Source organism: Apostichopus japonicus, chromosome 3, assembly GCF_037975245.1.
Source record: "Apostichopus japonicus isolate 1M-3 chromosome 3, ASM3797524v1, whole genome shotgun sequence".
Classification (NCBI taxonomy): domain Eukaryota; kingdom Metazoa; phylum Echinodermata; class Holothuroidea; order Aspidochirotida; family Stichopodidae; genus Apostichopus; species Apostichopus japonicus.
The window spans coordinates 17,615,803-17,643,321 of NC_092563.1; the positions used below are offsets into that span (position 1 = coordinate 17,615,803).

The window sequence follows — 27,519 nt, forward strand, 5'->3', positions numbered from 1 at the left end:
TAAGCCCCATATTTGTTCCGAATTTGAAAATTCACATTTCTCGTGAATAAACTCACTTCAAAACATACCCATAATGTTGAACAAAATTTCATCTATGGACAACCAATATAGAAAAAAACTTCCTTCAACCCCTAACAGACCGGTCAAAATTGCACGAGTAGAGGGAAGTGTGATGTAGAATGTTGGTCAGAAATTTTCTAAAATTCAGACACAGTTAATTTATTGGTGTAGAAATATTGCAACCTGTTATAACGGCTATTATAAAACTTGGTTGAAGGAAATGAAAAAATAGCAGATATTTCCGAAAGCGAACACTACACACATAGGCGTAGGAGGCGCGGCGGCACTGGCGGAGCTAGGGGTATTGGTCAGGAGTGGAGAGAATGGTCTGAAGGGGCGCTTTCGACACTATCTAAGCGGAGCGCCACCATTGGTTGGCGCGTAGCGTACATAAAATTTTTGAGTAAAGATACTCCCTAGATCGCCGGAAATGACCCTTTCCGGGCCTGGCTAATTTGCAGATAAACGAAGAATAAGGTGTTATCGCCAAATTACACGAACAAAATGTGACAAATGTCAATAAGTATATGAGAGCGCAATAAAAAAGTCAATAATCTAGAATAAGTAAAAAGTGGTAAAGAGCTGAAAAAGGCGCCAGCAGTCCATTTGAGTCCGTCAGGGGGGCATCCGCCCCCTGACCATATGGACGCTCCGCCACTGCGCGACGGGGGTGCAGGCCCTAATTCGCCATTACTAATGTAAAAGAGAGTTTTGACATAATTGGACCTCCATGCTTTTTATACATCTACATGAGACATGTCGTTGTTTACATTAGCATCCCGCGGTATACTGAGCAATTTTACCGTACGGTACATGATGGCATGCGATGTAATAACCGATGCTTGCTTATATGATATTAACACGAACACGTTTTTCGCGCGCGAAGCGCGCAAAAATTTTTGGTTATTTTTTCAGGCAAGTCGGACAGTTTTGAGGCTTTTCATCCTGGAACGCCATTTTCATGCTCACTGATATGATGTATATCTGCTGTTTGCGTTACAAATTCGAACAGGCGCGTAGCGAGGAATTTGCCAAGGGAGGGGCGAAGCCTGTAGGCAAATCATCTAAGCGTAGCGCCACCATAGGTTGGCGCGAAGCGTACAAGCAAATTTTGGCCGAAAATGTCTCCCGGATCGCTGGAAATGACACTTCCCAGGCCTTGTAAGTTGCCTCTAAGCACTTTCTATTTTGAAATTACTTAGCGATATCATTTAAAAAATGCTGAATGGGGGGGGGGGGCGGGCGGTCGCCCACATCCCAAAATGCGTCATGTTCCCCGACGACACGGTCGAGTTAGAGACCAGCCACAGTTGGTTTCATAGCACAATTCTACACACGCGTTATGATAGACCATATATAGTATATATATAGATCATTAGTGAGAGAGGAAAATGGAAACGTCAAAACGTGGAGTTGTCGGTGTAAGGGGTAGGGTGAGTCACACTTTTACGAAATCATTGATCCGTCACTGGCTACCCTTCAGCGCTGTAATGATGTCACTGTTCTTCTTTCTCTTCCCGGTGTCTTCGCGTTTTGCTTTTACTCCCTCTTTTTCTCCTTTTTCTCTCTTTCTTCTTTTTCTTTTCCCTTCCTTCCTCTCCTCCTCCTCTTTTTTCCCCTCTTTTTTCCTTTTTTCTTCTCTTTTTTTCTCTTCTCTTTTTCTTACCCGGGGGGCGCGCGCCCCCAACGCCCCCCCCCTGGATACGCACCTGCATACATGGTTACATAGGTTTAACATTTTCATTGAAATAAAGACAAAAAAACGTTTTTAAAGATTTATTCTGGTTTATATTTCAGCAGTGATTTTCTCAACAATTCCAAGTAGTAGTACTGTACATCCATTGCACCAAATTCATGAATGAGTTAAAAATTCTAAGAACAATATTGATTGCAACTTGCTTTAAGTCATCACTGACAAATACACATAGAAGTTTCACATTTTCACCATTAAAAATATTGCATTTCCATCATCTTCTAAGCATATATATATATATATATATATATATATATATATATATATATATATATATATATATATATATATATATATATATATATATATATATATACATATATTTAAATTTACATTGAAACACCAATGAGCTGTAAATTCTAGAGGAGTTAATAAACTTCCATCCTCCACCATTGTTTGATATGACGTCCAGCAGTCCAAACATGATGTCATTATATCACTGTAGACCACATCATCTATCAGACCAGCTAACTCTCCCTCTTTTATTGGATTCTCCCAGAATTACAGCAATCTCATGTTCTTCTCTTCCTTTATCTCCCGGGAAACTTTGATTCATAAATTGTGATCAAAACTGGCCCATGCCCATGTTACATATATACAGTGTGTAACATTTCACATCTGTTACACACTATAGTAAAATGCAGTGTATCTCAACTGGTCACTGGAACATAACTTTTCAGATCAAATTTGTCCATTGAAGACCCTATTATCAAGTCAACCATGTTTGAAATTAAGTCTGCTCTGTAAACAGCAAGTGCCATTCCGTGAGGTTATTTACCTCTGGAAGTATAAATGAACAATGCAACTTGTGTGTGTATATATATATATATATATATATCTATATATATATTCTTCAATTTACCTTGGGTTGTAACTTTCATGCACTAAGTAGCCTTTCTCTGTCATTCTTAGTCATGTGATGTTGATACATATATGGTTGCCCCTCATTTGGGTAACATTTTCAAATGGATTCAACCTTTTAACTGCGACAAATTAACAATTTTACAATTCTTTGTCCTCTAAGGAAAGGAATTTTGGTAGTGTTTACACGGGTCCAAAAATCGGGAACCGGGTACCCGAGGGCCGTTACCCGTCGGGTATCCGGGTACCCGGACAAAATTTGTTTACCTTTGTGTATCACGATTTTCAAGAAATTACATATTGGATGCTGTAATAAATGCATTACTATTACTGACAATGTTTTCATGTTCAAATACGTAGGTGTACGATAAGGTATAAAATCTCCCTCAATAGTTTTTATTTGTTTCTGTTTCTTTCATTAACTTGTTAATAAATTATTTATTTAATTATAATTAGCATTACTACTAACATCGTACTGCCGCCGCTGCTTATGCTAGCTCGTGCAGGTCTTTTGGATCAAACCATATATACATCCAATTTAGCTCTTAAACAGTTTTTAATACTACTGGTATCTATTATGCAGGCCCAGGGTTTGCATTAGCCGCGAGATTGCGCGATTCGCGCAATTTGATCGCATTTGGAATAAACGATTAGTAAAAAGCCACTTGCGATTACTATTTTTAGTTATCCCGTCTATAATTCATAAACATCGAGTAAAATTCCTTGTCAGCCTTTCCTTCTTTGAAATAAACGAATGAATAAATAATAATTTCTTCCACATGGTAGCCTAACACCACACTAAGTCAATGAGAAATCTAGCTAAGCCTAACCATCTGTTTATTTGCTGGAGTTGTGACGCAGTTATAAGACATCCATGGAATACTTTCGTTATTGCTGTTACGTTCGACCACATGGTTGCCTAACACCACACTAAGTCAATTGGGGTAGTCTAGCCTAGCCATCTGTTTATTAGCTGAAATTGTGACGCAGTTATAAGATATCTATGGAAAGCTTTCGTTATTGCTGTTATCTTCGAACACATGGTAGCCTAACAACACACTAAGTCAATGGGAAATCAGCCTAACCATCGGTTTGCAATTTTTTTTGAAACAATCACACTTTGCGTATGATTCGGGTAATAAATTAGGAACCGGGTAGTATTGCGTCGAGCGGGCCCCTTCGTTATTGCTGTTTTCTTCGACCACATTGTAGCCTAACACCACACTAAGTAAATGGGAAATCTGCCTAACCGTCGGTTTGACAATTTTTTTTTTTAAATCACACTTTGCTTAGGATTCGGGTAATAAATTAGAAACCGGGTAGTATCGCGTCGGGCGGGTACCCGGGTACCCGGATAACCCGTGCAAACACTAAATTTTGGTACCAAAAATTTGTGGTATTGGTCTGTTATTCATGTGCAAACAATTAAGTTTATGGCTAATTCTTAGTTCCTGGTGTGTTTTTGGCTGACAGTAGCAGAAGAGTATACTTCAGGAAACTTATAATTCCCTTAACGGACAAGTTTGCGGTAAATTGATAAAAAAATATAGCTTTTCCAGCAACAGATTTCAATACAAAATACAGCAAACTTAGCTTAGTTATCTACCTTTAAGCAGTAAGTGTTTTTTGTTTGTTGCATATAGTGAAGTTGATAACTCCAGTAACACCCTGCCATATGTAAAATACTGTCACTATATAACAATAATGTATATGTACACAAGAAATACAGGAAATTAACTTAACACAAGAATGCATATGCAAAATGTTGACCAACACATAGAACTATAAGTTAAAATGGTTTTACACTCTTACTAGTATTAACCCCTCACCCCCCCCCCCAGCCCCCAAACACACACAGACAGAATACATCCTGCTGTAGGGGTCAAGTAGAGGGCGACTTAGTCTGCCTTTTTCTTATTCAAAGATATTTACATAATGGATATATATATCTCTCTAACCATTGACTTACAATAAATTATAAGTGAAACAGACTACATATTCATGCAGTGCTTTCTCATTGTAGGAATAAAATACAGTGGAAATATTTAATGAAGATATATGAAAATAAATCTTGATTAAATTTGGCAGTTAATTAAAAATAGAAATTTGCATTATCGTATTTTTTTTTTACTCCTTTCACTAAAGGTATTACACTGGTTGCCTTTCCATAAATTACAACTTTTAGTCATCAAAATATTAATATGCTGGAAAATAAATGTTTACATAAACAGACATTAGACAGAGAAGGCTTGATAACGTCTAAGGCAGCTAGTTGCATCATTTCCCCCCCCCCCCCCCCCATTTTGCATAATTAAATACCTGTGATTCTGTGAATGGAAACTGCTCTATTAGTTTGTTGTATTAATGATGCAAATTTTTTGTAAATTATTAAAGAACCATCTGGAGTATTAAGACTACACCTTACTTACCTACAACACCACTACCTACCACACCAAAGGTGTCTAGCCTTCTTTGCATAATTGTAATTAAAGTCTTTATTGCAATTAACTGTTCAGGCTTATTGAAGTATCCATACTACCTACTTATAATTATGCCATTTCGAATAATCAACAAATAAAACATTTTGTAGACTATATACAAAAAATTGTGAAGGTAATGACTAGAATGAATCTGGAGTAAAACTGAATACCTGTAAATAAAGTTTTATTGTTTATATGGATATGTTATATCTAAAAATTATACTCTTGATTAAAACTATATATTTACATTTTGATGGTGCATTAGATGCAACTTTAAATGATATCGATAGTCTAAGGTACCAACAAACAACATTTCAAATAGACAAACCCAAAAAAGAGTTACAACCGGAAAGTTAAAAAATCTTAAAAATTCACCCGCTACAATCTACAGAAAGACAACTGAGTGAACCTGTAATAGTCTTGACAATATCACCTGTGATATTTCCTCCCCCATCCTCCCTACCCCCTTCCCCCCTCCCCCTCCATCTGCAGTGATGAACGGAAGAAGGGTTCATACATTTTTAAATATGCATAGCCTACTATTGCTAACCTTGTGATCAGAATTGTTTGAGCATCTGGTAGATCAAAGGTCAAAGGTTACAGGGCAAATACTCTGAAAGACACAGTGTTCTCATTTCACTATAGATCAGAAAAGTCTGAATACAACCCCAGAAGCTATAAGGAATTCAAAAGAAGGGAAGTCTTCTTTTTCATATTTTTGTTTACCCAATGTCTGGCTACAATGTGATGATGATCAGAGCCTTGTATCGTAACTTCTTTCGGAACCACTGTCCGATGGGCTAAGACTTCCGTCAGAAATATCATCCCGTTGTTCAAGATGTCTTCCAGAATTATCCTCCGATAGGTCAAAGCTTCTTGCAGAGATATCCTCTTGGACTTCGGAGTTTCCTCCGGAATTATCATCCGGTAGGTCGACGCCCCTGTCTGAGCTACCGTCCTGCTGTCCAAGGTTTCTTGCGGAGTCGACGTCTGGAATGTCAAAGGTCACAGTGGCATAGTCTGGAGGAGGGGACTCAATTGGGTCGTCTGCTACAGCTCTTGTCGACGATTCCGAGGCACCAGTCATATCGTTTTGTTCCGAGAGCATCCGGAAAAGTTCTGGATTGGTCACAAATTGTTGGTAAGAGGGCGGAATGTCGTCGGGTAGTACCTGAACATCTGGCGGTCTCTCCAAAACAAAATCGTCTACCTGCTCCAGACTTCGGACTGATAGGACCTGTATCTGAGGTTGGCTTTCAGCCTCGTCACTCTCTGTGGAAATTCTTCGGTTAAACCTCTGTACTAACTTGCACATAGCAAAGGCAGCACCCAAACATAATGCAATGAGGAAAAAGGCGATTAATCCACCGGATACACTCCTTTGATCTGAAAAGAGATTCATAAGAAGTAACAATATTATTGATGCTGGTATGAAGTTAGTCTAAAAAAAATATAAAAAAATATATATAAAAAAATTTAAAAATTTGGAAAGACAATGGTAAACAGCTAGCACTCACAATGCTATCCATTCCAGTGACATAACCCTATTCAGCTCTCTAGCAACCCCCATCACTCAAATCTGACTACATTGTTACAAATTTACTACACAGTAAACCCCAACATATCTTAACATTCCAGTACCAACAGCTATTTATGACTCACTGTACAACAGGTCTTGAACTGCTGTTATACTGAATCAATGCCATTATTACACAACAAATGCAATACATGAAACTGATCTGTAGAAGTTATGATTATAAGAATTAATGACTCTCCCAAATGACGAACTTACATTGCCTCTTGACCGATGATCAATGGGCGTCATCTATACGAGTTATACGAGTATAGATGACAAACTGTTTTCAAGACAACAAACTTTAATTAGTTAGAGAGCTTGTTACATAAAAAAAAATCTTAGGCAAATAAAATTCTGTGAGTTTGTTACAGGTTAACTTAACACTTAACTTAACACAAACAAGTTAATGATGATAAATGCCAAGAAATCAAATACAAGGTTTGCTTAGTGATGTTTGAAAGAATAGGGTACAAGTAAGAAATAATTTAAAACATTGCTTCAATTTAATCAAAGACAGCATGAACTATCAATTCTCTGTCTTAGTTGGTATGGTACTCAATTCTAGTGCATTGATCCCATTAGCTTAGCATTGTTCATAAACGACAACTGATTGCATTTGCAATGTAATTTCTCCTGCCACTCTAAATATGAATGAACATGAAGCAAAAAAGCACTTTACCATAAAACAAGCTTGAGTATGTGAGGAAATAGAGCAAACATACAGAGTAGTGATATTTGTTTGTATTTATGTCATCTCATATTATTGTATCATCTTGCAGGGCAAATTTTCAAAGAGTTTTTTCTGGTTGTCCCTCAAACAACCAGGCCTTACTCTTTGGTTGCCCGAACTGCAAACTTAATCCTCCGAGAAAAAATAGTATATCATGTCGCTCGAAGTACGTCCAAAGCAAAACCACTTGCTGTGATATTAATGTGAAGCCTCCTTGGCAGGATATTGAATATGAGCAAACAAAAGATGGGTAGTTGAGGGCGCTGCTGTTTGATAGCTTTTGCAAGGTTCGGTAATCCAAGGTTATCTGACGCAAAGACTGTAGCAGCTAGGTAGGTCTGTCAAACTTTACAACATGTTGTTCAATTATAAATTGCCAAGAAATGCTAGTATGCACTTTGTAAAACTTTGTTCAGCTGTTACAGGATATCAGGTTTACTTAGGACTTCAGCATCATGCTGAGAGCAAAATGGGATTGTGAGCAATATTGGCTGCTTATAACAGCTGTCAGCACTTCACTTTAGCCATGTTGAATATCCAATCAGATTCACTCCAGACACTACCAAAGAATATATTTATCCAGTAATATGACTCAATTGCTATTAAAACTAAGCCACAGATGTAAAGCAGTCTTTGAACGACCAAGAGGCGAGGAGAGGAGAGGGAACTGGCAAGCATGCTTTAAATTTCCCATAACCAGCTACCCATCCAAAGAATGAACCAAGTTTTAAAAAGATATTTGAATTGACCAGTTACTCAGTTACCCATAGATATTCTAGTGCAAAAACAGTAAAGATTTCAGAGCTAGGGATATGTTTACTACTTTCTGGGGGAAGGGTTGAGGGGTGCCCACCCTCCAATGCCACTGCCCCATGTTCTGATGTTAATGAAGTATTACGAAACACACTGCCATAATATAAAGATGATACTGTATCATGATTCTTACCATTGGATGGGTCATCGGTGGAGTTCTTCCCTTGGTTTGACGAAATAAGACTAGATTGGCACTTGACATGAAGATAAAGTTTATTCTCTGCTGGTTGACCAGCACTGTCTATCCATTTACACTCATTAAGGTGATCCTCGGAACCAGAACAAGATGGGTACTGTGGAAGACATTTGTAGAGATGAAAGATCTGTGGTACTTCGGCACTGTATGAGTGTTCTCCTTGGCCCTGACCTAACTGATTGCACAATGTAGTTGTTGCCAATGAATTCCAGGTTTCATCGCACAGAGTGTGCCAACTGTTCTCAAAGTAAATCAAGACAAGGTTTCCAATCTCCATGGTAGTTGTTGAGATTTCCACTGTGACAACATCAAAATCTGGGGCAAAAACAAAAAGGAAGGGGGGAAAACATTATAGTAAACGTATACGTCATTGGTAAATAAAATTTGTATTATCGATGTATAAGAGATCTAGATGGCATCTGTATTTTTATGGAACTTTGAGGACTGAAAACCGTTTCTTTTCTTTCTTTCTTTTTCTTTTTGCAACTTATTTACGAAATGAAAATCTGGTTGTGACTCCATGTCACTAAGCCAGTCATCTGACATCTTCCTTCAAAACAGAACTGATTTTTAACAAAGAAGAAGAGTCCATATATAGAAAGTTTAGATACTAACAACTTATTCTCAATCTAAATGATTTACAAAGGAACTACTACGCTCTGTCGGCTGGAGTAGGTCTATGTTTGGTTACATTTTGAAATGTAATAACGTTTTGGTTTCAGAAACCGTCCAGTAATCCACTTACAATATATAACTTTGTAGCGTTGTGTACATTGTGAGTTTGAAATGGCGTCTCATGCCTCCCCCTAAAAGGAAAGATCTTTAAGTCGTGCTTGTAATTTTCCTGTCACCTTTAGTTACTTAACATCAACAAGGATGCAAGGGTCAAACTCACACCATACCTTGGTAATTAACATCAGGAGTGCAACGTAGGGTGACATCTTGGGAATGGTGACAAGCGCCAATGTTCACCAAGGACAAATTACAGTCAGAGAGGTGTGATTCGTCACCGTTACATACAGCACTGTCATAGACGATCGGAAGACTAAAATCTGGAGATAGGGGGAAGAGGTGGGCTAACGGTGGACCCATCGAGAGTTGATGACAAGCAACCGCTGCAGCTTCCCAGGTCCAAACGTTGTTGCAAAGGGTGCCCCACCGAGAAGGGCGATATTCAATTTCCAAACGACCGTCCCAAACAGTGTCTCCTTCCGTCAGTCTTATACCTGAATATCAGAGAGAGAAACAAATATCATGAGAGAAAACAATTACTTCAAGATTTGTCAAAAATCATACAGATAAATGTTCAGTTGCAATGAGCCAGGCTTTGTTTAACATTAAACAGTTCATTTGGAGTACATGCTGGCCTTTTGAAGCCTTTTACAAGTATAAGTGGAATTTTACATGTATCACTAAATATGTAGTGGGACTACATTACCTAAGAATTAAGGTTGTATTGTATATAGATAAAAGTTAACCAATCAAACATGCCTTGCAGTCATTCCTTGTAAACCAATTGATGTAGTTAAGGTGGTAGGCTGCATCAACCAGCATTTAGTCTTAGAACCGATCAGCACCGTTTAAATTCTGTTACCTTTCCGACCAGAATTGTTTAAATTTTGACATAATGACCCGAATTAGCCAGTACTGTACACTGGAAACTGGTTACCAGTACTCAACTCAGTTATACTACGTAGCTATGTCCCTTGTGATATATCTAAAGTGAAACGGTACTGACTACAACCTACAATCAATAATGAGGTAAATGATACATTAAGTGTATTTTAATACAAGTCTTGCTTTACCTAACCCAGGGAATAATTTAGTGTCCAAAGTTTGTGTAGCAGTTTTGAAGGCTCTGAACATTGTCTATTATATTAATGATTAATTCTTGTACAGCAATCTGTACATATTGCTATGCGATAACAGTTAAATTATTTTCCCAGTAGCTGCCTTAAAAATTCATGCGTATCATATACCTCAATTATGTAAGAAGTCAAATAATGGTTGCCCATGCTCAAACTTCAACAAGGTAACTGCCATTACCCCTTTATGAGTTCTTTAAATTCACTGTCTACATTTCCAACACACTTTAAATATGGGAAAGATTTTGTAGGGTGGAAGTATCAAAGAAAATACTGTTGGTTTGGTTTGGCAAAAAGCTGTGGCCAATACTGGTGACCTTTGGAAAGCCATAATCGTCATCACCAGATACTCACCACTTTGCCATACTTGGCTTTCTGTCACATGACACTTTAAGGATGTCAGAAACAGGAACTGCAGAATCGGCTTGATTAAACGAGATGGCCGGAACACATTCCACATGGTAGCTGGCATCCACCTCTCTGCTACTATGAGATTCATCTTGATGTCAGGTTGTTTGTGGATTAGTCACATCATACTGTAGCTCTCAGTGACCTTTTCGTGCATGTACTGTATGCTCAATAATTATCACTGCCTCGTTCTAAAAATTTGGGAATTGGTGATATCCCATGGACAAACCTGTCAGTGTGCTCAAACCTCTCTCATACATTAAAATCCTGAAAAGAAGAAAGAAAAGGATTTAAGTCTGGGCAAATTGTTAAAGCATATTTCTGGCGGTCCCTCGGACAATCAGTTCGTACTTTCTTTGTTGTCTGAACAGCAAAGTTTGGTGTCCAATGAGCAAAATAACAAAGAATGACCAATAAATGTACACTGCAGGAAAGATGTGTACGTTTGGTGGTTAGAACACCTTTTAGGCCAGAAAAAAGTGTTACAAATTATTATACCTGTTTGGGAATACTTCAGTTACAATGCAATCTGAATTTGTAGTACGTACTAGTTGTCCGCCAGACAACCTCCAGTGCTATTTTGTGGTCTGAACAGAGTTGAACACAACCCTACAGTATGGTAGCCTACAGTACAAACTTCACTCCCTTTACAAATTAAAAAGTAACATTAAGCGGAATCGAAATTCGACACCGATTGTGAAAGTGCAATGAGTATGGAAGATGTCAAATAGTTTGCAGAAGTTAACCAATTTTGCTAAATGCATGGAGTAATTCACCATTGTCTCAAAATACAAATTGATTTTTTTTTTCAGTGGCAATTTTGGCTGTTTCTGTTAAGGCTTTGTAGATTAAAATTGCGATAGAAAAATGGTTACAATTTGACTTACGAACACTGCAAGTGCCAAGTACAGTGTCTATCAGTGCAGCTACATATTTAAAACACATTATGTGGATGTCGGGGACACACAAAATTACTGTACATTGTGATACTTCTAACGAGAAACTTCCTGCTAATCGCCTGATATTTGGTCAGTCAGTGATTACCACTCTCCTGGGGAGACTCATCTGTTCATGAGTAAAACTGCTTTTGCTCATACAGTCAATTGAACATTAGGCAATTGAATATTTACAGCTTATAGTTACTTATACCTAGGCCAAAGGGCCAAGATTATTGGGATGACGATTTAACTTGAATTTTGATAGCCTGTTGATAACTGTACTGTTAGTGTTACTGTTACTGTGTTACTGTAGTGTTACTGTTAGCCTGTTGTTAATATAAGATGGAAGTAAAACGGGTGGCAGCAAAGTAACCAGTACTGATAAATTTCACAAATTATAATGTTCTTTAGCTTTCATGCCCCGTCTCGACTGACCAAGCCAATACAACCATCGGGTTGACGTTGACTAAACAAATCCAGGTAACTTTACTGTTTAGTGTAAGCGTAACTTGGACTAACTAACGGTAGACCTAGTCCCCGGACATCCCACAGTACTAGGCTAGATCCGCGAATTCGAAAAAGAAACAACCACTTGCCAACAAGTGTTGGCCTAAATTATTCAATAGTTTGTAGTTCGTGTAATTAATGGAATCTTGATGGAAATCACATGAGTAATTTCAGTTTTCATACTACCTTTGCGAGTGCATTATCTGGAACTTCCTATTAGGACTCCGTGTTTTCACTGGCAGCCAACGAATTAATCTGTCGGAAGCTAGCAGCAAATAACAGCGGACTATGACGTATAGTGCTAACACACATGGTATGAAGATAACGAAAATTACACTAATACACATCGACAGTGTACAACAACTGAGGCCAAACAGGACCAGAAAGTCAAATGACTTAGTGATTCCTTGCTAATATGAGAAGAAACTTTGGATACAAGAGTTTCCAACGATCTGAATTGCTGAGCAGTGATGACAAGTCTTGCAGACTTGATTTATCATACCTATGCAAAGAGGATTGAAGGTCAAGCAAACTTCACTGCATAATCAGACTTATTCTGAATGTAACCTGTAATTGACCTTTGACCTCAAGGGAAACTGTAGACATTTATGTACATACCAAGGGGTATGTACATACATGGCAAGGGGTGTGTACATACCAAGTTTGAAGTTCAAGCAACTTCTCAAGTTATCGCATTTTCAAATTTCTCAGACTTTGACATCTGTTGACCTTAAACGACCTTTGACCTCCATGAAAAACAATAGGGATCATCTGCTCACCAAGGGCTACCCAACAAGCAACTTTACTTCTTGAGAAATCGTGTCTACAAGGTTTACAGCCTTTGACCTCCGGTGACCTTTGACCTGCATGAGAATGAATAGAGAACAACTAATCACTAAGGATTACCTACATACCAAGTTTGAAGTTCAATCAACTTTCACTTCATGAGATATTCTGGTTGATAGGTTTTCAGACCACCCATGAACTTTGACCTCCATGAAAAAACAACAGAGATCATGTACTTAACAAGGGCTACCTACATACCAAGTTCCAAGTTCAGGTAACTGTGGGTTCTTGAGATATCGTGTCAAAAAGCCAAGGCGTTTAATACACCCACACACGCACACGGTTGCCGGACAACTACCCCCGGACATATACCCCCGGACTCATAGCCCAGGGACAAGTACCCCCTGACAATCACCCCGGACAAAAATCCCCGAGGACGAATACCACCCAGACAACTACCCCCGGGAAAACTACCCCGAATATACACCACCGAGGACAAATACCCCCGAGGATAAGTACCCCCCCCCCCCCAGACAACTACCCCGGGACAACTACCCCCGGACATACACCCCCGAGGACAAATACCCCTGAGGACAATTAAGCCCCACCCCCAGCAATTACCTCCGGGAAAACTCTACCCGCGCAATTACACCGGCACAGATACCTCACCCAGGCAACTACCCGAACTAAACCAGAAACAATGCATGGGGGTATTGATGATGATCATGCACACCAAACTAGAGGGGTGGACCGTGATTGTGCTTGCCCCGCCCCTCCCTTCTGCTCCTCCCATCCTAAAATGGCGTTCAATCCCAGGAAAATAGCTTAGGATAAGCAAAACAAGAGGAGCGTGGAGGCCGAGTGGCTAATTCTTTTGTTTTATATATTATCACAGGATTATGGGTTCGATTCCAGCTCTCACCATTATGTCGTATGTCCTTGAGCAAGGCACTTTTATCTCGACTGGCCCTCTCCATCCAGGTGTATACTGTAAATGGGTACCTGTGAGGTAACTAAGGTATGTGCGCTGGATTCTCGGCACAGTTAGCCTAATGACCAGGGATTCAAAGTGCTTTGAGATGGCTGTGCCATATAAAGCGCTATACAAAAACTAACATAACATAACATAACATAACAAATCATCAAATAAAATTACTCAGAAGAAAACTTGAAAATGGTAAGTCGCAATAAGCCGGAATTGTTCGGAGATTAATATTACAGAATAGTGTCATTATAACAAATAGTAAATTAATAGTTACTACCATCAGTGAGCAATGCCCAACCCCACCCCCCCCCCGGGCCTTGGTCCATTGTCAAACCCTATCCAGGGGTTTTGGGGGCTTATATATAAAAAGCTCGAATCTTTTTCAAAGTCGGGAGGATGTTAAAAGGGCCAGGGCACACGACGACTCTAGTGGTGCGAGTTTAACCAACACCCCGACCCGATTGTAAATATGCTCTCGGCGTTGCCCGAGGGACCAGGGTATATGTTGAGGCCCGCGGGAAACTAACCTTGAAAAGAGACGGGCGTATCCGTTGCTGCATCCGTCCACTATAGTTAACGGCATATGTCCAGGGGAATATTCGTCCGGGGGTATTTATCCGGGGGGTAATTGTCTAGGGGGTATTCGTCCGACGAGGTTGTTGTCCGGGTTGTGTTTTTTTGTCCTCGGGGTAATTGTCCGGGTATATGTCCGGGTGGAAGTTGTCCTGGGGGGTAGTTGTCCGAGATGGTTTTTGTCCGGGAGTATCTGTCCGGGTGGTAATCGTCCGAGGGTTATTGTCTGGGGGGTAATCGTCCGGGGGTATTTGTCTGGGGGTATTTGTCCGGTCACGACGCACACACGCCATCACAATATCATAGATCCTTTCGGCAAGGAATAAAAATGGGCAACTTATTAGAGACATGACATAATCCATATGTTGGCTTTTAGCATGATAAAATAGGTCTACTGCTACCGGTACCTTCTTGACCAATATTGATCATATAATTAACAATTTACCACTATTCAAAATTCATCACAACAAATTCGATCGAGATAACTTCCAAAACTATGGTTTAATTCTTCCAAATTATATAATTCAAGTTCAAGAGGGATTTGAGGAGGCAGAATAGTACAAGAAATGAGATGAGAAACTCTTCTTTCACGTGGTATCTACCAACTATTGGTAACAAACTTGCTTGTTGACCAAAAATGTCCCTAAACATTATGGCTCTATTTCGCATTCGATCACGAATTTCTTACTTTAGCAAAAAAAAGACACTTTCAAACTATCATGGTTCATGGAGTTTTTCTTCGGAACTCAATAATTCGAGTTAGAGAGGGTTTTGGGAGGGCTGGAAGAGTACCAGGAAAGAGAAAAGACACTCCTCTTTTACGTTTCATGTTTTCTACTGGTAACAAAACAAACAAGACCATAAACAGACCGCTATTTCAAGCCTAGAAAATATGTATTACTACTATCAAATTCCCCCGGCGGAGGGGGTGGCTGAAGGGGGATAAATTAGTCATGGTCTTTCACGAATTGAAATAATTGTTAGAATGTTTAGTCACCGTTTACTGTTGGAGTTCTTTAGGAATCTCAAAACACTCTATAACTGGAGTTGTAAAAATGTTTATAACTAAAATAATTTTCCTCGGTGTTGGTAGTTATATTCAATGCACATATTAAACATTATGCTTTATCCAAGCGTATCAGATACAAGATGGGATCACGGTGTTTATGGCCATTTCTCGCAGACTAGCTTGACCGTGATAGTTGTCTTATACAAAAGGAATGAGAAATGTTTGAATTTTACTGTGCCGGGTAGAATTGTGGGCTCTCAAATCGCTCCACAACTCCAGTTTTCACCTTTTCTATTATGGTATATTTCCAACATTCTTCGTCAGATAACAGGATGTCAATTATTGGAGGTTATTTTTATTCTAAAATAATTTGTTGACTATTAAATATATACCACACGGAAGCGGAATGTCTTAACTTCACACTGGTACTGTTTTGTACGGAAGCGTAGAAAGGACATTGCAAATTGACGAGTTACCAACTTGACAAAACGACAATTATCTGCAAGTTGACGAGTTGACGAGATGGTAACGTGATAAAATTCAGAAAATTGACGTTTTGACGAGATAACGGATCTCGTCAATGCAGCAATTTTCTGCAAATTGACGAGTTGCACATTTACTACCATCTCGACAAGATGACAAAATTCAGAAAATTGTCGTTTTGACGAGATAACGGATCTCGTCAATGCAGCAATTTTCTGCAAATTGACGAGTTGCACACTTACTACCATCTCGACAAGTTGACAAAATTCAGAAAATTGACGTTTTGACGAGATAACGGATCTCGTCAATGCATCAATTTTCTGCAAATTGACGAGTTGCACACTTACTACCATCTCGACAAGTTGACAAAATTCAGAAAATTGACGTTTTGACGAGATAACGGATCTCGTCAATGCATCAATTTTCTGCAAATTGACGAGTTGCACACTTACTACGTATACCATCTCGACAAGATGACAAAATTCAGAAAATTGCTGCATTGACGAGATCCGTTATCTCGTCAAAACGTCAATTATCTGAATTTTGTCACGTTACCATCTCGTCAACTCGTCAATTTGCAGATAATTGTCGTTTTGTCAAGTTGGTAACTCATCAATGCAATGTCCCTTCTACGCTTCCGTAGTTTTGGGTACTCCCTACATAACTCGAATCATGAACGTTTAAATAGGACAAAATACGTCAAATATTGTCGCAGTAAAAGCCTTCATGCAGTCGGGCCCTTGTACAGACATCCAGGGAGTCCGTTTGTGCATACTAACATTTTGACATTTTGGTGCTCAAAGACAAACTGTGATCATTGCGTTCCCACATGCGGGCGTGTGAAGGTGTGACGAGAGTTGGGTTGCCAGGGTTTTAGTGGGGTACAGACCCCGGGCCTGCGAAATATGGGATAAAGAAATGTGTATTCTCAAAATAAACTGAAAGCTGTGTGCGAAAACGGCGCCAGTGAAAATTACGCCGGTGAAGGGGAGGTGACCATGCAGCTAGCTCTTGGCATATCTGGGCATGCATATATGTGCAAGACATGTGTAATCATATCTATTACTTCCCTTTGCATATGAAGTGAGCCCTGGACGCCTATTGTATTTGGTTCCGATGTTAAAGGTCATTTGAGCAGAACATTCTGATATTCCAATATATAAATTAAGGCAGTCAATTTGGAGGTCCTCATACTCCAAATGCAAATGTCAAAGATGACCATGTTTCTTCAGATGGCAAAATGTGAAAATGTGTAAAGATGATAACTGACATACCGTGTACAAAATGCCCATCATCTGCTGCAGCTGTTGAATTTGAAGTACATTAAGGTCAGCTTAAGTCAAGATCTCAACCTTGTTAACACTGTTTCTCAAACTTTGATGAATCCCAATACCTTTAAAGTGGTTGTTCCACTTAAATTTTAAAAAAAAAAACCTGAATGTGTTCTCATGCAGGGTCAAAAGGAATCACAAGGATAAGTTTGCGGATGGATCAAATTTTTCAAAGCTTCAATAGATTCTGAATCTCCATTTCTCTTCTGGACAGGGTTGTGATCAGTCCGACAGTGTTGGCTGGCATAGGACTACAACTGATGAAGATTTAGGCAGAGGATGGAGAGAGCCTCAGCTGGGGTAACTCAACATGTGGCGTCTTTTGCCACTGGCAGTCGACAGTGTGTGGCAGTTCACAACAAAAATCTAGCCTGTCTCAAGAGATGTAACCAATCAATGGGAAATATGCTGCATAATGTTGCATTTTATGGACCTAAACAACAGTGTGAACAGATAAATAGTCATTTTAGAAAAATAATTTTTAGAAAATGCTTTTTAGAAATAGTTTTTAGAAAGTAGTTTTTAGAAAATGATAGAAAATTTTTTGAAAAATAGTCACAAATTGCATACAATAATGTCATTTGCATACAATTTGTATACTATTACATAATTTACAATTATCATATATTTTTGCATACATTATTTCAATATTGCATTGCATATATTAATTTCATTCTGCATCAATTCAATTATTTCATCATGGTAGATGCTGCTATTAACTTTTCTTATTCTATTCTGAAATTTTTCTTCATTTTTTCTTTTTGGGGAGTCTCCTACTTTGTTAAGCCTTGCAGGCTTTATAGGAGACTTCCCGTCACATTGTAAATTGTGATAAAACAAATAAATATACAAATAGTCATCCTGTGCACTCATCGCTTGTTCAGTCAAGCCAACTACCACATTGTCCCAGCTGAACAAGACCCGCCTGGATTCAACCGTAGTTTAAACCTTGTTTTGATAGTTGTCACATGACCCATTTTCTTACAACTGACATACAAAACAAATCTTTGCATGTTAAAACTACAACTTGTGCCTTCGTGGAACACAATTCAATAAATAAATATATAAATTAATTGTTTTTGGATATATATTTCATTCAATGCTTAAATGTCTTTACGATAGCCAAGATATAAAGTTACTTATTAATTGATAGAATATGTTCTCATATATTAAATGGAATACAAATGACTTCATATAGAAAATACAAAATTTGTGCTACACAATTGCAAGAGATTATTTGTTAGCTATTTTCTGTCACTGACCAAACTACACATAAAATTGGATGTCATACTATATAAGGCAAAACACCATTATAATGGCTTATAAGACATTCTTATAAAGTACTATGAGAACTGAGTCACAGAAGTCTTCACAGTATCAAAACTATAGATTTTAACTTTTTAAATACAGTGTAAAAGTAGTACTGAGTTAAATGAACTAAATAGTTTGTTTTCTATGTGATATGAAAATGCCTGGTCATTTCTTTTATTATTATTTTGTATTCGGTTATATAAAGAAATACCAAAAGTTTGATTGATTTCCCTTGAACACCATACAAACCTTTCACCAGGCTTCAAAGTTGCAGTCTACCCAGAAGATCTGTAATTCATAACCAGTACCCCCCCAAAAAAACTACCTGAGCAATATGGAAACCATCATAGTCTTGTGGGTAAGCTATTAGTTCATTTCTAACTTGCTTGATCAAATTGGGAAAACAACTAGACCAAAATGTTTTCCTTTATCAGACATTGTGGAGTTTATTTTTGACACGTTTAATACGATAACCCCCCCCCCCCCGCCAACTACAGTGCCCCCCATTTGTTTCTGGTCTGCTTGCTGCTAACTAACTGTGTGGGTTTTCTTTGGTTTATGACGGAATCATCCTATGCAGTTACAAACCTTGACATATCTACTTATCGAAACATCTGGCAATTTTGGAATTAAAGCAAATTTAAACAGATTACAGCCCACAAAATACAACTACCTGTCAGATATTAATCCCTTCCATTTAAATTCAATATCTGTAGTGGTCGGGTTTGAATGGCCCTTCTGGATTAAGTCCAAGATTATTCGCCTGAGCATCTGTCAGTTTGGTCAGTTTTACACCGAGGTGATCTAGATGAGCTGCAGCGACCTCCTCATCTAGCTGGAAAGGATAAACCAAGAAAAGATAGAAACAAATTTATCATTTTTTATCCTTTATTCACAGATGCTAAACAGGAGTAGCTTCAGGCAAGTTTCTAGTTTAGATGCAGGCACAAGAATATCAGTCAAAACAGGTGTAAATAGACACTTTTGAAAAAAATAAAATGGTTTTCTATAAGTTACTCAAACAGCATCATTAATATACAAACACAGCACTTTGTAGACACAAAATCATAACTAATACATACAAAGGTTTTACTTTCTCAAATGGAAACTAAAACAGAATGTAAACTAAGTAAATAAATTTTTAAAAACAATCAAGATAAAGACTGCTATTTTGTGCTTAACAATGGAATATTTCTCAAATAGGAACTTCTAATAACCATTGAATTTAACTTTTATGCATCATTGACTTTGCATGAACAGTGGTGCCGTTCAATATAATATTATATAAACTTTAATCAGAGAAATTTTGAGACCCGCAGAATTCAGTATTCACTAACTTTTCCTAACTTTTTCTTTTAACTAATTCAAGTCACACTAACTATAATAATCACAGCTTTCAAAAATATGAAACACTGTATTTCTAAGCTTATACCTTCTTTGGCAGTCGGTAAACCCCGACAGGATACTGTTCTGGTCTTGTCCAAAGCTCTATCTGTGCCAGAACTTGGTTTGTAAATGACGTTGACATGACAAAGCTTGGGTGGCCTGAAGCACATCCTAGGTTCACTGTGCCTCCTTCTGCTAAGACAATCACATGCCTGCCATTGGAAAGTTTGAATCTATCCACCTGAAGGAAGGACATTTGTGGGTTTCAGCATTATTTTGGTGCACTTAATTTTTAATTCTCCATCTTTGAAACGAGGCTAATAAGATGATGTTGGCTAAAATTAATTTCCAAAGAGTGGCCTCATAAGAAGAAGTCCTGCACTCGGTTAATATTCTGCTGCACAAAAGATTTGGGAGCATAGCTAAATCTAGTCCGCGCCTGGTGCCGCGCAAATCTTCTGCCCATTGTGCTGCTACTGAATATTCTTCACGACCCAGGGACCACAGTACTTCACTTGGCAAGTTAATGAGGCAGCCGTGGGTTGGGTCCACGAACATGAAATGCTGGGCCCAGACTAGATTTGGCTACGTTCCCTTACAGACAATGTAGTGGTAGCACAACAGACAAATTGTTCCCCACCTCCTCCCCTCGTTTTGCTGATATTTCATGATGATTTTCACACTGTTATCTGTACAATATCTCAACCCCTCATATCACATATATGCCATCTACGGATTCTACTCACCTGAGGTTTAATGGTTTCCCTCTCTGCATTCTCTCTCAGCCACTTCATGTCAATCTCCGAGTCAAAGTGGCCGATGTTACAGACGATTGCATTGTCCGGCATGGCAAGCATGTGTTGGCCTGTTATGACACGGGGGCATCCTGTGGTGGTCACAAAGATCTGGCCTTGTGGGGCTACCTCAGCCATTGGGAGAACTTCATGACCTGTTAAACGAAACCAGAACACAATGCATGCCTTGATGTTTCTTTGACATAATTTGGTAATCTTCTGAGCATGCAGACATCAAAATCGTAATGAGGAATTTTGGACAGAGGCCAGGAGTGAGCCAACCTGACAAATTTCAGATTGACCTGCAGTGTGTATAAGAGGTATAATGATACCAAACTCAACTCAACTCATATCTAAATGGCTCCTCCCTCTCTCATATTCAACAACTACCCCCTCTTAACCCACTAACAGCACAACTGCTAAAAGGTAGGCATGCCTTTAATAGACCCTTGGGGTGTAGTAAGTGGGTACCTAACTCGCTAATGACTAGCTGCTTCATTGGGGTAATATGTAACAGACTACAAACAAATAGCCTGGACATTTTCCCATGTACTAGTGTATCTTCCTCTGAATGTACCTTCCATTGCAGCCTGCAGGGCATTGATCGGGTCTACCTCCGTAATGACCACCCGTGAACCGCAGGCTTTCAAAGCTTGAGCAGAACCTTTGCCGACGTCCCCATACCCCGCTACAACGCATAATTTTCCAGCCAGCATGATGTCTGTCGCTCTCTTAATGCCATCTACCAAGGACTCTTTACATCCATACAGGTTATCAAACTTTGTCTGCAAAATAGGATTATAAAACAATGTTGGAAAAAAAAAATCGGTTGGTGATGTAATTCATAATTCAAAAGTTAGAACGACTTGAGTTTACCTAAAGTGATGCATTTGCATTTTAATCTCTGGAGACAAAACTCTCACCTTAGTCACAGAGTCGTTTATATTAATCGCTGGCACTTTTAATCTACCTTCCCTCAAAAGTCTATTCAGATTGCACACCCCAGTAGTCGTCTCTTCTGATATGCCTCTCACTCCTGAAAGATTAAGAACAAGGAGACATGTAAACCCTACTACCATCATTAACCAACTCTGTGATAAAACTTTATCATCACCATTCGGGAGCTATGAGACTTTAAAGCTACATGACACTCGCACAAAGAAACGTCTCATGCCGGTAATCTGACCTAGTTTTGAATGAGGTGTACAGAATGAGGTGTTAGACACCACCATCGATCCCAGAAAATACACACACAGCTTGCTACCGTCGGTAATTAGACACTAGTGTACAGTCAATACATACAGCTACGGTCAATACCCACAACACAGTGTACATAGCAGCATGGACATCTCAGGTCTAGATAAAAGATAACAAGGTATCACATTTCATTACTGTCTGCATTTTGTAGCGACAAGAAGAAAGCTTCCCTTGCAAGCAATGGAAAGTTAACTTTTTCAGAGAGTGGCACGCAGTTTGGGGTGAGTCTTCAATGCCTTTAAATATTTACCACTGATTAAATCTGGATGTTTTTCATGCACCCAGTTGGTCAGGTCCCCTCCGTCATCGAGGATCATATTGAGAGGTTGGCCATCGGGAAAGATGACCGTCTCTTCCATACACCACCAGTACTCTTCGTCTGTTTCTCCTTTCCATCCAAAGACACCAGTATCTTTCTGGGCCAGGGCTGCCATGGCATGGTCTTGCGTGGAAAAGATGTTACATCCACAAAATTGAACCTTTAAAGTAGAAGTAAAAACAACTTTAGTTTCTTTAACTGTTTGAAATGAAACACAAATTTAGTTTCCTGCTTATGATAATAATAATAATCATAATAAATGAGACTTATATAGAGCCAAATCAGTAGACAAAAGTCCTTTTCACAATATGGGCAGTGGTGCTTTGGTTCTTTTGAAGTTTCTGGATGATCGAATCAGTAAGGCCGAATCAAAGTGAATTTAGAAAGTCAAGCTTTGATGTCACAAATGCAAGTTTTGCCATACAACTGGTGCCAAAGTTTTCAAAAGTAGCTGCCCTAAAATAAAAAAAATACCCTACTAAAAATCATTTCAAATTGTAGTACTAAAAGGATGTGGACAAAGCAATAAATGTATCAATATTTATTGTTTTCTTTATTCTCTCATGTCTATATCACTATACTACCTTTTTTGCATTCATGAGAATACGTCGTCAAGCAAAACGCATTTTTTCTTCTTATGGGAAGAAGAAAATGGACAGAGGGAGCGATGCATTACCAACTTTGGTTCGGGGGGGATGCCAGGGACACCTTTAGTGCATTTCAAGACCCTACCCGCCCCATTCTCCTCGAACTAATATTCTGTGACTCAAAGTAATCCACTCGTAAGATAAAATCTGCAAGTGAAATGGAATTGACCTTCACCAGCAAACTTCCAATACCTGGCTAATGGGTTTGGAAAAGTACTTGTTTATTAAACTGAAGATATTATCATGAAAACAATCATTCATGTACCTGCTTTAGACAAACTCATTTAACTTTGAGATTGTTGATTGCATACAAGTACAGAGTCAGATTATCAACCTTATATGCTCAATATTTGAAGATGAATAGATCCACTGATAAAAGCTGGATCAAGTTCAAGTTCTCCATAATCATTTACATTGAAAGTGTTCCTATAATACCTCAGCGCCCAATTCTTGCAGAGTTTCTATGAGTACGGCTGTTTGGACGGTAAGATGAAGACAACCAGCGATTCGTGCTCCTTGCAACGGTTTGCTGGGGCCGTACAATTTCCTCATCATCATCAGCCCAGGCATTTCATACTCCGCGAGAGAGATCTCCAATCGCCCAAAATCAGCTTGGGCCAAGTCAGCTAAGTTTCAGAGAACAATAGAGAGTTCAAATTCAGTGGTCAGATTTAAAAGACAAAAAAAAAGAAGAAGAGGGAAAAAATACAAAGTTAAAGATATATCAGCCATTGTGCATTGTGACAATGATTAAGATCATTAGAAAGCTGACTTTGCCAATAACCATGCAAGGTTCAGAGGGCTTGGATGTGAGGAGACAGGTAAGCAAGAAATATTTAAGTAAATCCCCCCTCCCCCTCCCCCACCCCAAACAACAAATCACTTGTAAGATGCTGAAAGTACCTACTGTAGGCTGCACCGGATAGACAAAACAGTGGTAGCACGGTCTTGGCATTTGGTAGCAATGTTGTCCACAATTAACAGTTTGCTATACATGAATAGCAGCAGATCAATTAATCACCATCACTGTTTCTAGTAAACTTGAGAGTCCTGTATATGAACCACTACTCTTAGCATGCTAAGTCATTACCACACATGTAATGTACCACACATTGGTACGGATTATATTGTTCTTAATTTGTCCCAAGAATTAAATGTATACAAAGTCTGTTACTCTTAAATGTGAACTCTTCTGTAGCTCCAACATAGTCAGCCATACTACAGATCTTAGTTCATTATACAGTAGATCAGTATGGTAATAGACTACTGAGGCCTTGTGATGTGAAAGAATCATGGTGGCATGACTTGGTCGTAATATATTCCACTTGCTGAAAGTTTGCAATCCCAGTAGGCCTATAACAAGTCCAAAATGTCAGTCTAGACATCATGTTTATATTGGTAATTGCTGTTGGGCCAGCAGAAGGAGGGGGGAGAGGGGGGTGGCTTGGCTTAATTTCCTAATTGTGTGCAAAAAACTGACATTCCTGAAGTAAAATGAAAGAGGCCAAGTATTGTTAAAATTACATCAGATCCTACAAATAATAATGATATAAAATCAATGTGATTCCTGAGCTCCCTCCCTTTCCTACCCCAACCAAAGAAAAGGAGAAAATTTAGTGACAACTAAACTGACAATGCATCAGTCAAATGTGATAAAGGATTCTTGTTCCCCTATTACAAGTCAATTATTTTTAAAGAGTAGGGCATGCATTACCCCCTCCCCCCCCCCCCCACCAAATTCAGGGATTTATTCTGCCATTTGAGGCATCCTTTGAAAGTAACATCAATGGGTTCCAATGGAGCTTTCTTCTTTCCTATCAGGTTCACCTATCAACAAGTTTACTGTTTTATAGGGTATGGCATAACACCCGCCCAAATTTTACTGACACCTAAACCACCGAACGGCATCTTTTGAAATAACATCGATAGGTTCCAAGGATGGTCTCATCTTACCTTTCTTGTTCGCCTATCACAAGTTTACTTTTTTATGGGGCAGGGTGTAAAACCCATAAATTTTAGGCACAAATAAACCACCAAAGCATCCTTTTAATGTAACATCAATGGGTTACAATGGTGGCTTCCTTTCCAGGCATTTCATGTTCCACTATCATAAGTTTGCATTTTATACTAAAATAATCATAAAACAAATGTGACATCCAGAATTGTTGATAATTATAAATCACTCTGGGTTATTTTCATTTTAGCAGTTATGAACCTTGAACTCAACTGACAGTTAGAAATATAAAACATTTTGATAGGTATTACTTGATTGATGTTCTAAGGAATCATGATAACCTGAGAGCAAAATCTGAAAGGAAATGATCATAAATTACCCGCAGGCCCTGTGAGCATAAATCAAGGACTGGGGAAACTATGTTTGGCTTGCAGTGCTTACAGAATTGAGAAAAATGAGAATGATTTATTTATCCATAATCTGTTACAAATGTATTCAATACTTTATATTACATTATGAAGTATGCAGCTTTGTCAAAATTTTGTCAAAGCTTAATTGTCCGTATCATTACCATTAACTAGTAACTAGTGCAACACTAGATGCTAGAAAATTCATGGTTCCACAAATGGCCAACTTATCACCTATCCAGTGTTGGGTAGCGTTTAGCTAGTGAGAACTTCTATACTTTTGTGATTTAGTGTGTAAGTCAATGGGGCTTTTCATAGGCACATGCTACCTTGTGTGAACCTTGGGATAAACATTTAAATGGTTGAATTAGGCTACTTTAATACTAACCTAGGACTTACAAGTTAGGATTCTAAATAACCTATTAAGTTAAGCTAAGTAAGATATGCAAAGGAGTAAGATCCTATGTGTGTACTGGCTCAGGAAGCACTTCTATGCTGCAATATTACTTCCAATGTATTAAATTTAGCCTGAGTGACGCTTAAACTAAAGTTACTACTGTATGCCTGTACAGTGTGGTGCAAAACAGGACTCTAGTCAAGTTTGGTAAACGATAGTCTTACTATCCTAATCCTATGGCCTAAATTATAATTAGGCCTAAGTTACAGGAGACATGTCATACTTTGCCCTGCGGCGTAGGCCTCACATTATGCCTCGACGGTAAGTCAACCATCAATTCAAAGAAACTACCTAGGCCATAGCTCACCAACTTTGTATCTTAATTTCTTTTCTGACATTTCGACGGCGGCGGTTGATCACTGCTAACATCAACGTGGTTCACAGTCCGCTTCGTTTGCAAATGCCAAAATTTTTGGAGGTCAAAAAATCTGCACAGACCCGTAATACTGTAGTGCGTACGGAGGCTTCGGGTATGTGGCAAAGAATATCTTTGTTCGTGGGAACTCGTCACGTCCATGTAGTCTAGAGACCATAGGGTCTCTAATGTAGTCATGTAAAGAGAATAGTATGAACAGCCTTGTAAAACTTTCACAAAGCGATTTCCCGTATCTATATGCTGTACTGCCCAGAGAAAGCCCCCGTCAACGCTTTCGATTGATACTAGATTGTATCGAATATATTCTCGGGCATGCAGTGGGCAAGAACATCGTGATAGGCAGAAATTGAATCTGAGGCATGCACAGTTTGCATGCGAGAAAAGGAGTATTACAAACGACTTGGCCAAGACTATATGTGGAAAGTTGCTCTAGTTGGTCAAACTTTAATCAGATTGGGAAACAACGTTTGTGATAGGCCCAAAGTTGAAACAAAGAAAGTGTCCCACACCCATGGGCGGCGATCATGGGGGGGGGGGGGGAACGGGGGACATGTCCCCCAATATTTAAGGTGGGGATATAGTATCTAATATCCCCCAAATATTTGGTGGCATAGTTTTTTTTGTGGCTATAATAGAAAATAATGCCTGAAATTATTTATCCAAAAGTTGGCGGTGGCTAACTTCATCCAACACATGCTGCATGAGGTAAATGACACTTCGTGGTCGCGCGTTTCTGTGACCGTATGGCAAGTTGTCACTCATGATTATTATCATAATATGTCTGTTCATCTCTTGTGTATGAGTGTAAGAACGTACAATCATATATATGATCCACATCGATATATGGGTTCACTGGGTTTCCATTTGGCCCGTTTCCTTCAAGATTTCTAATCGCAGGCGCGTAGCGCCAAGGAGGGGCGAAGCAGGCGACCGCCCCCCCCCCCCCTCTTCGGAGCATATTTTTTGTATTTTTTATGATATCGCTAGTAATTCAAAATAGAAAATGCTTAGATGCAACTTACAAGGCCTGGGAAGTGCTATTTCCAGCGATCTGGGAGGCATTTTCGGCCAAAATTTTCTTTTACGCTTCGCGCCAACCTATGGTGGCGCTACGCAACGTTCAGTACAACGACTGTTTCAGATTCTACAAAAATACAAAACTTTTAATAGTGGAATATACCGGCCGGATACGAGCGGTACGTTTTTTAAAATAACAAGATTTGACCGCAATGAAAGACTTTGAATGAACCAGGAATA

At 38.9% G+C, this 27,519-nt stretch overlaps 2 protein-coding genes across 3 annotated transcripts; both read right to left on the bottom strand.

Moving 5' to 3' along the window:
* Positions 1 to 2,069: 2,069 nt before the first annotated feature.
* Positions 2,070 to 12,528, bottom strand: LOC139965260 (uncharacterized). The gene is made up of 5 exons (XM_071967440.1): positions 12,374 to 12,528; positions 10,689 to 11,009; positions 9,372 to 9,695; positions 8,407 to 8,784; positions 2,070 to 6,540 (listed from the first exon to the last, which is right to left on the bottom strand). The coding sequence occupies exons 2-5, from the start codon at positions 10,831 to 10,833 to the stop codon at positions 5,909 to 5,911; spliced, it is 1,479 nt and encodes a 492-aa protein (XP_071823541.1). The 5' UTR covers positions 10,834 to 11,009; positions 12,374 to 12,528; the 3' UTR covers positions 2,070 to 5,908.
* A 5,895-nt stretch (positions 12,529 to 18,423) lies between these two features.
* On the bottom strand, positions 18,424 to 26,597 carry LOC139965261 (adenosylhomocysteinase A-like). Of its 2 annotated transcripts, none has more exons than XM_071967441.1 (8): positions 26,194 to 26,597; positions 23,504 to 23,694; positions 22,353 to 22,581; positions 21,769 to 21,881; positions 21,423 to 21,630; positions 20,798 to 21,000; positions 20,098 to 20,292; positions 18,424 to 19,500 (listed from the first exon to the last, which is right to left on the bottom strand). In XM_071967441.1, exons 1-8 carry the CDS (start codon positions 26,222 to 26,224, stop codon positions 19,369 to 19,371), a joined length of 1,302 nt encoding a protein of 433 aa, XP_071823542.1. In that variant the 5' UTR covers positions 26,225 to 26,597; the 3' UTR covers positions 18,424 to 19,368. The 2 variants fall into 2 exon arrangements, with proteins under 2 accessions (XP_071823542.1, XP_071823543.1); XM_071967442.1 differs by having other exon boundaries at positions 26,110 to 26,226.
* Between the last annotated feature and the right edge of the window lie 922 nt (positions 26,598 to 27,519).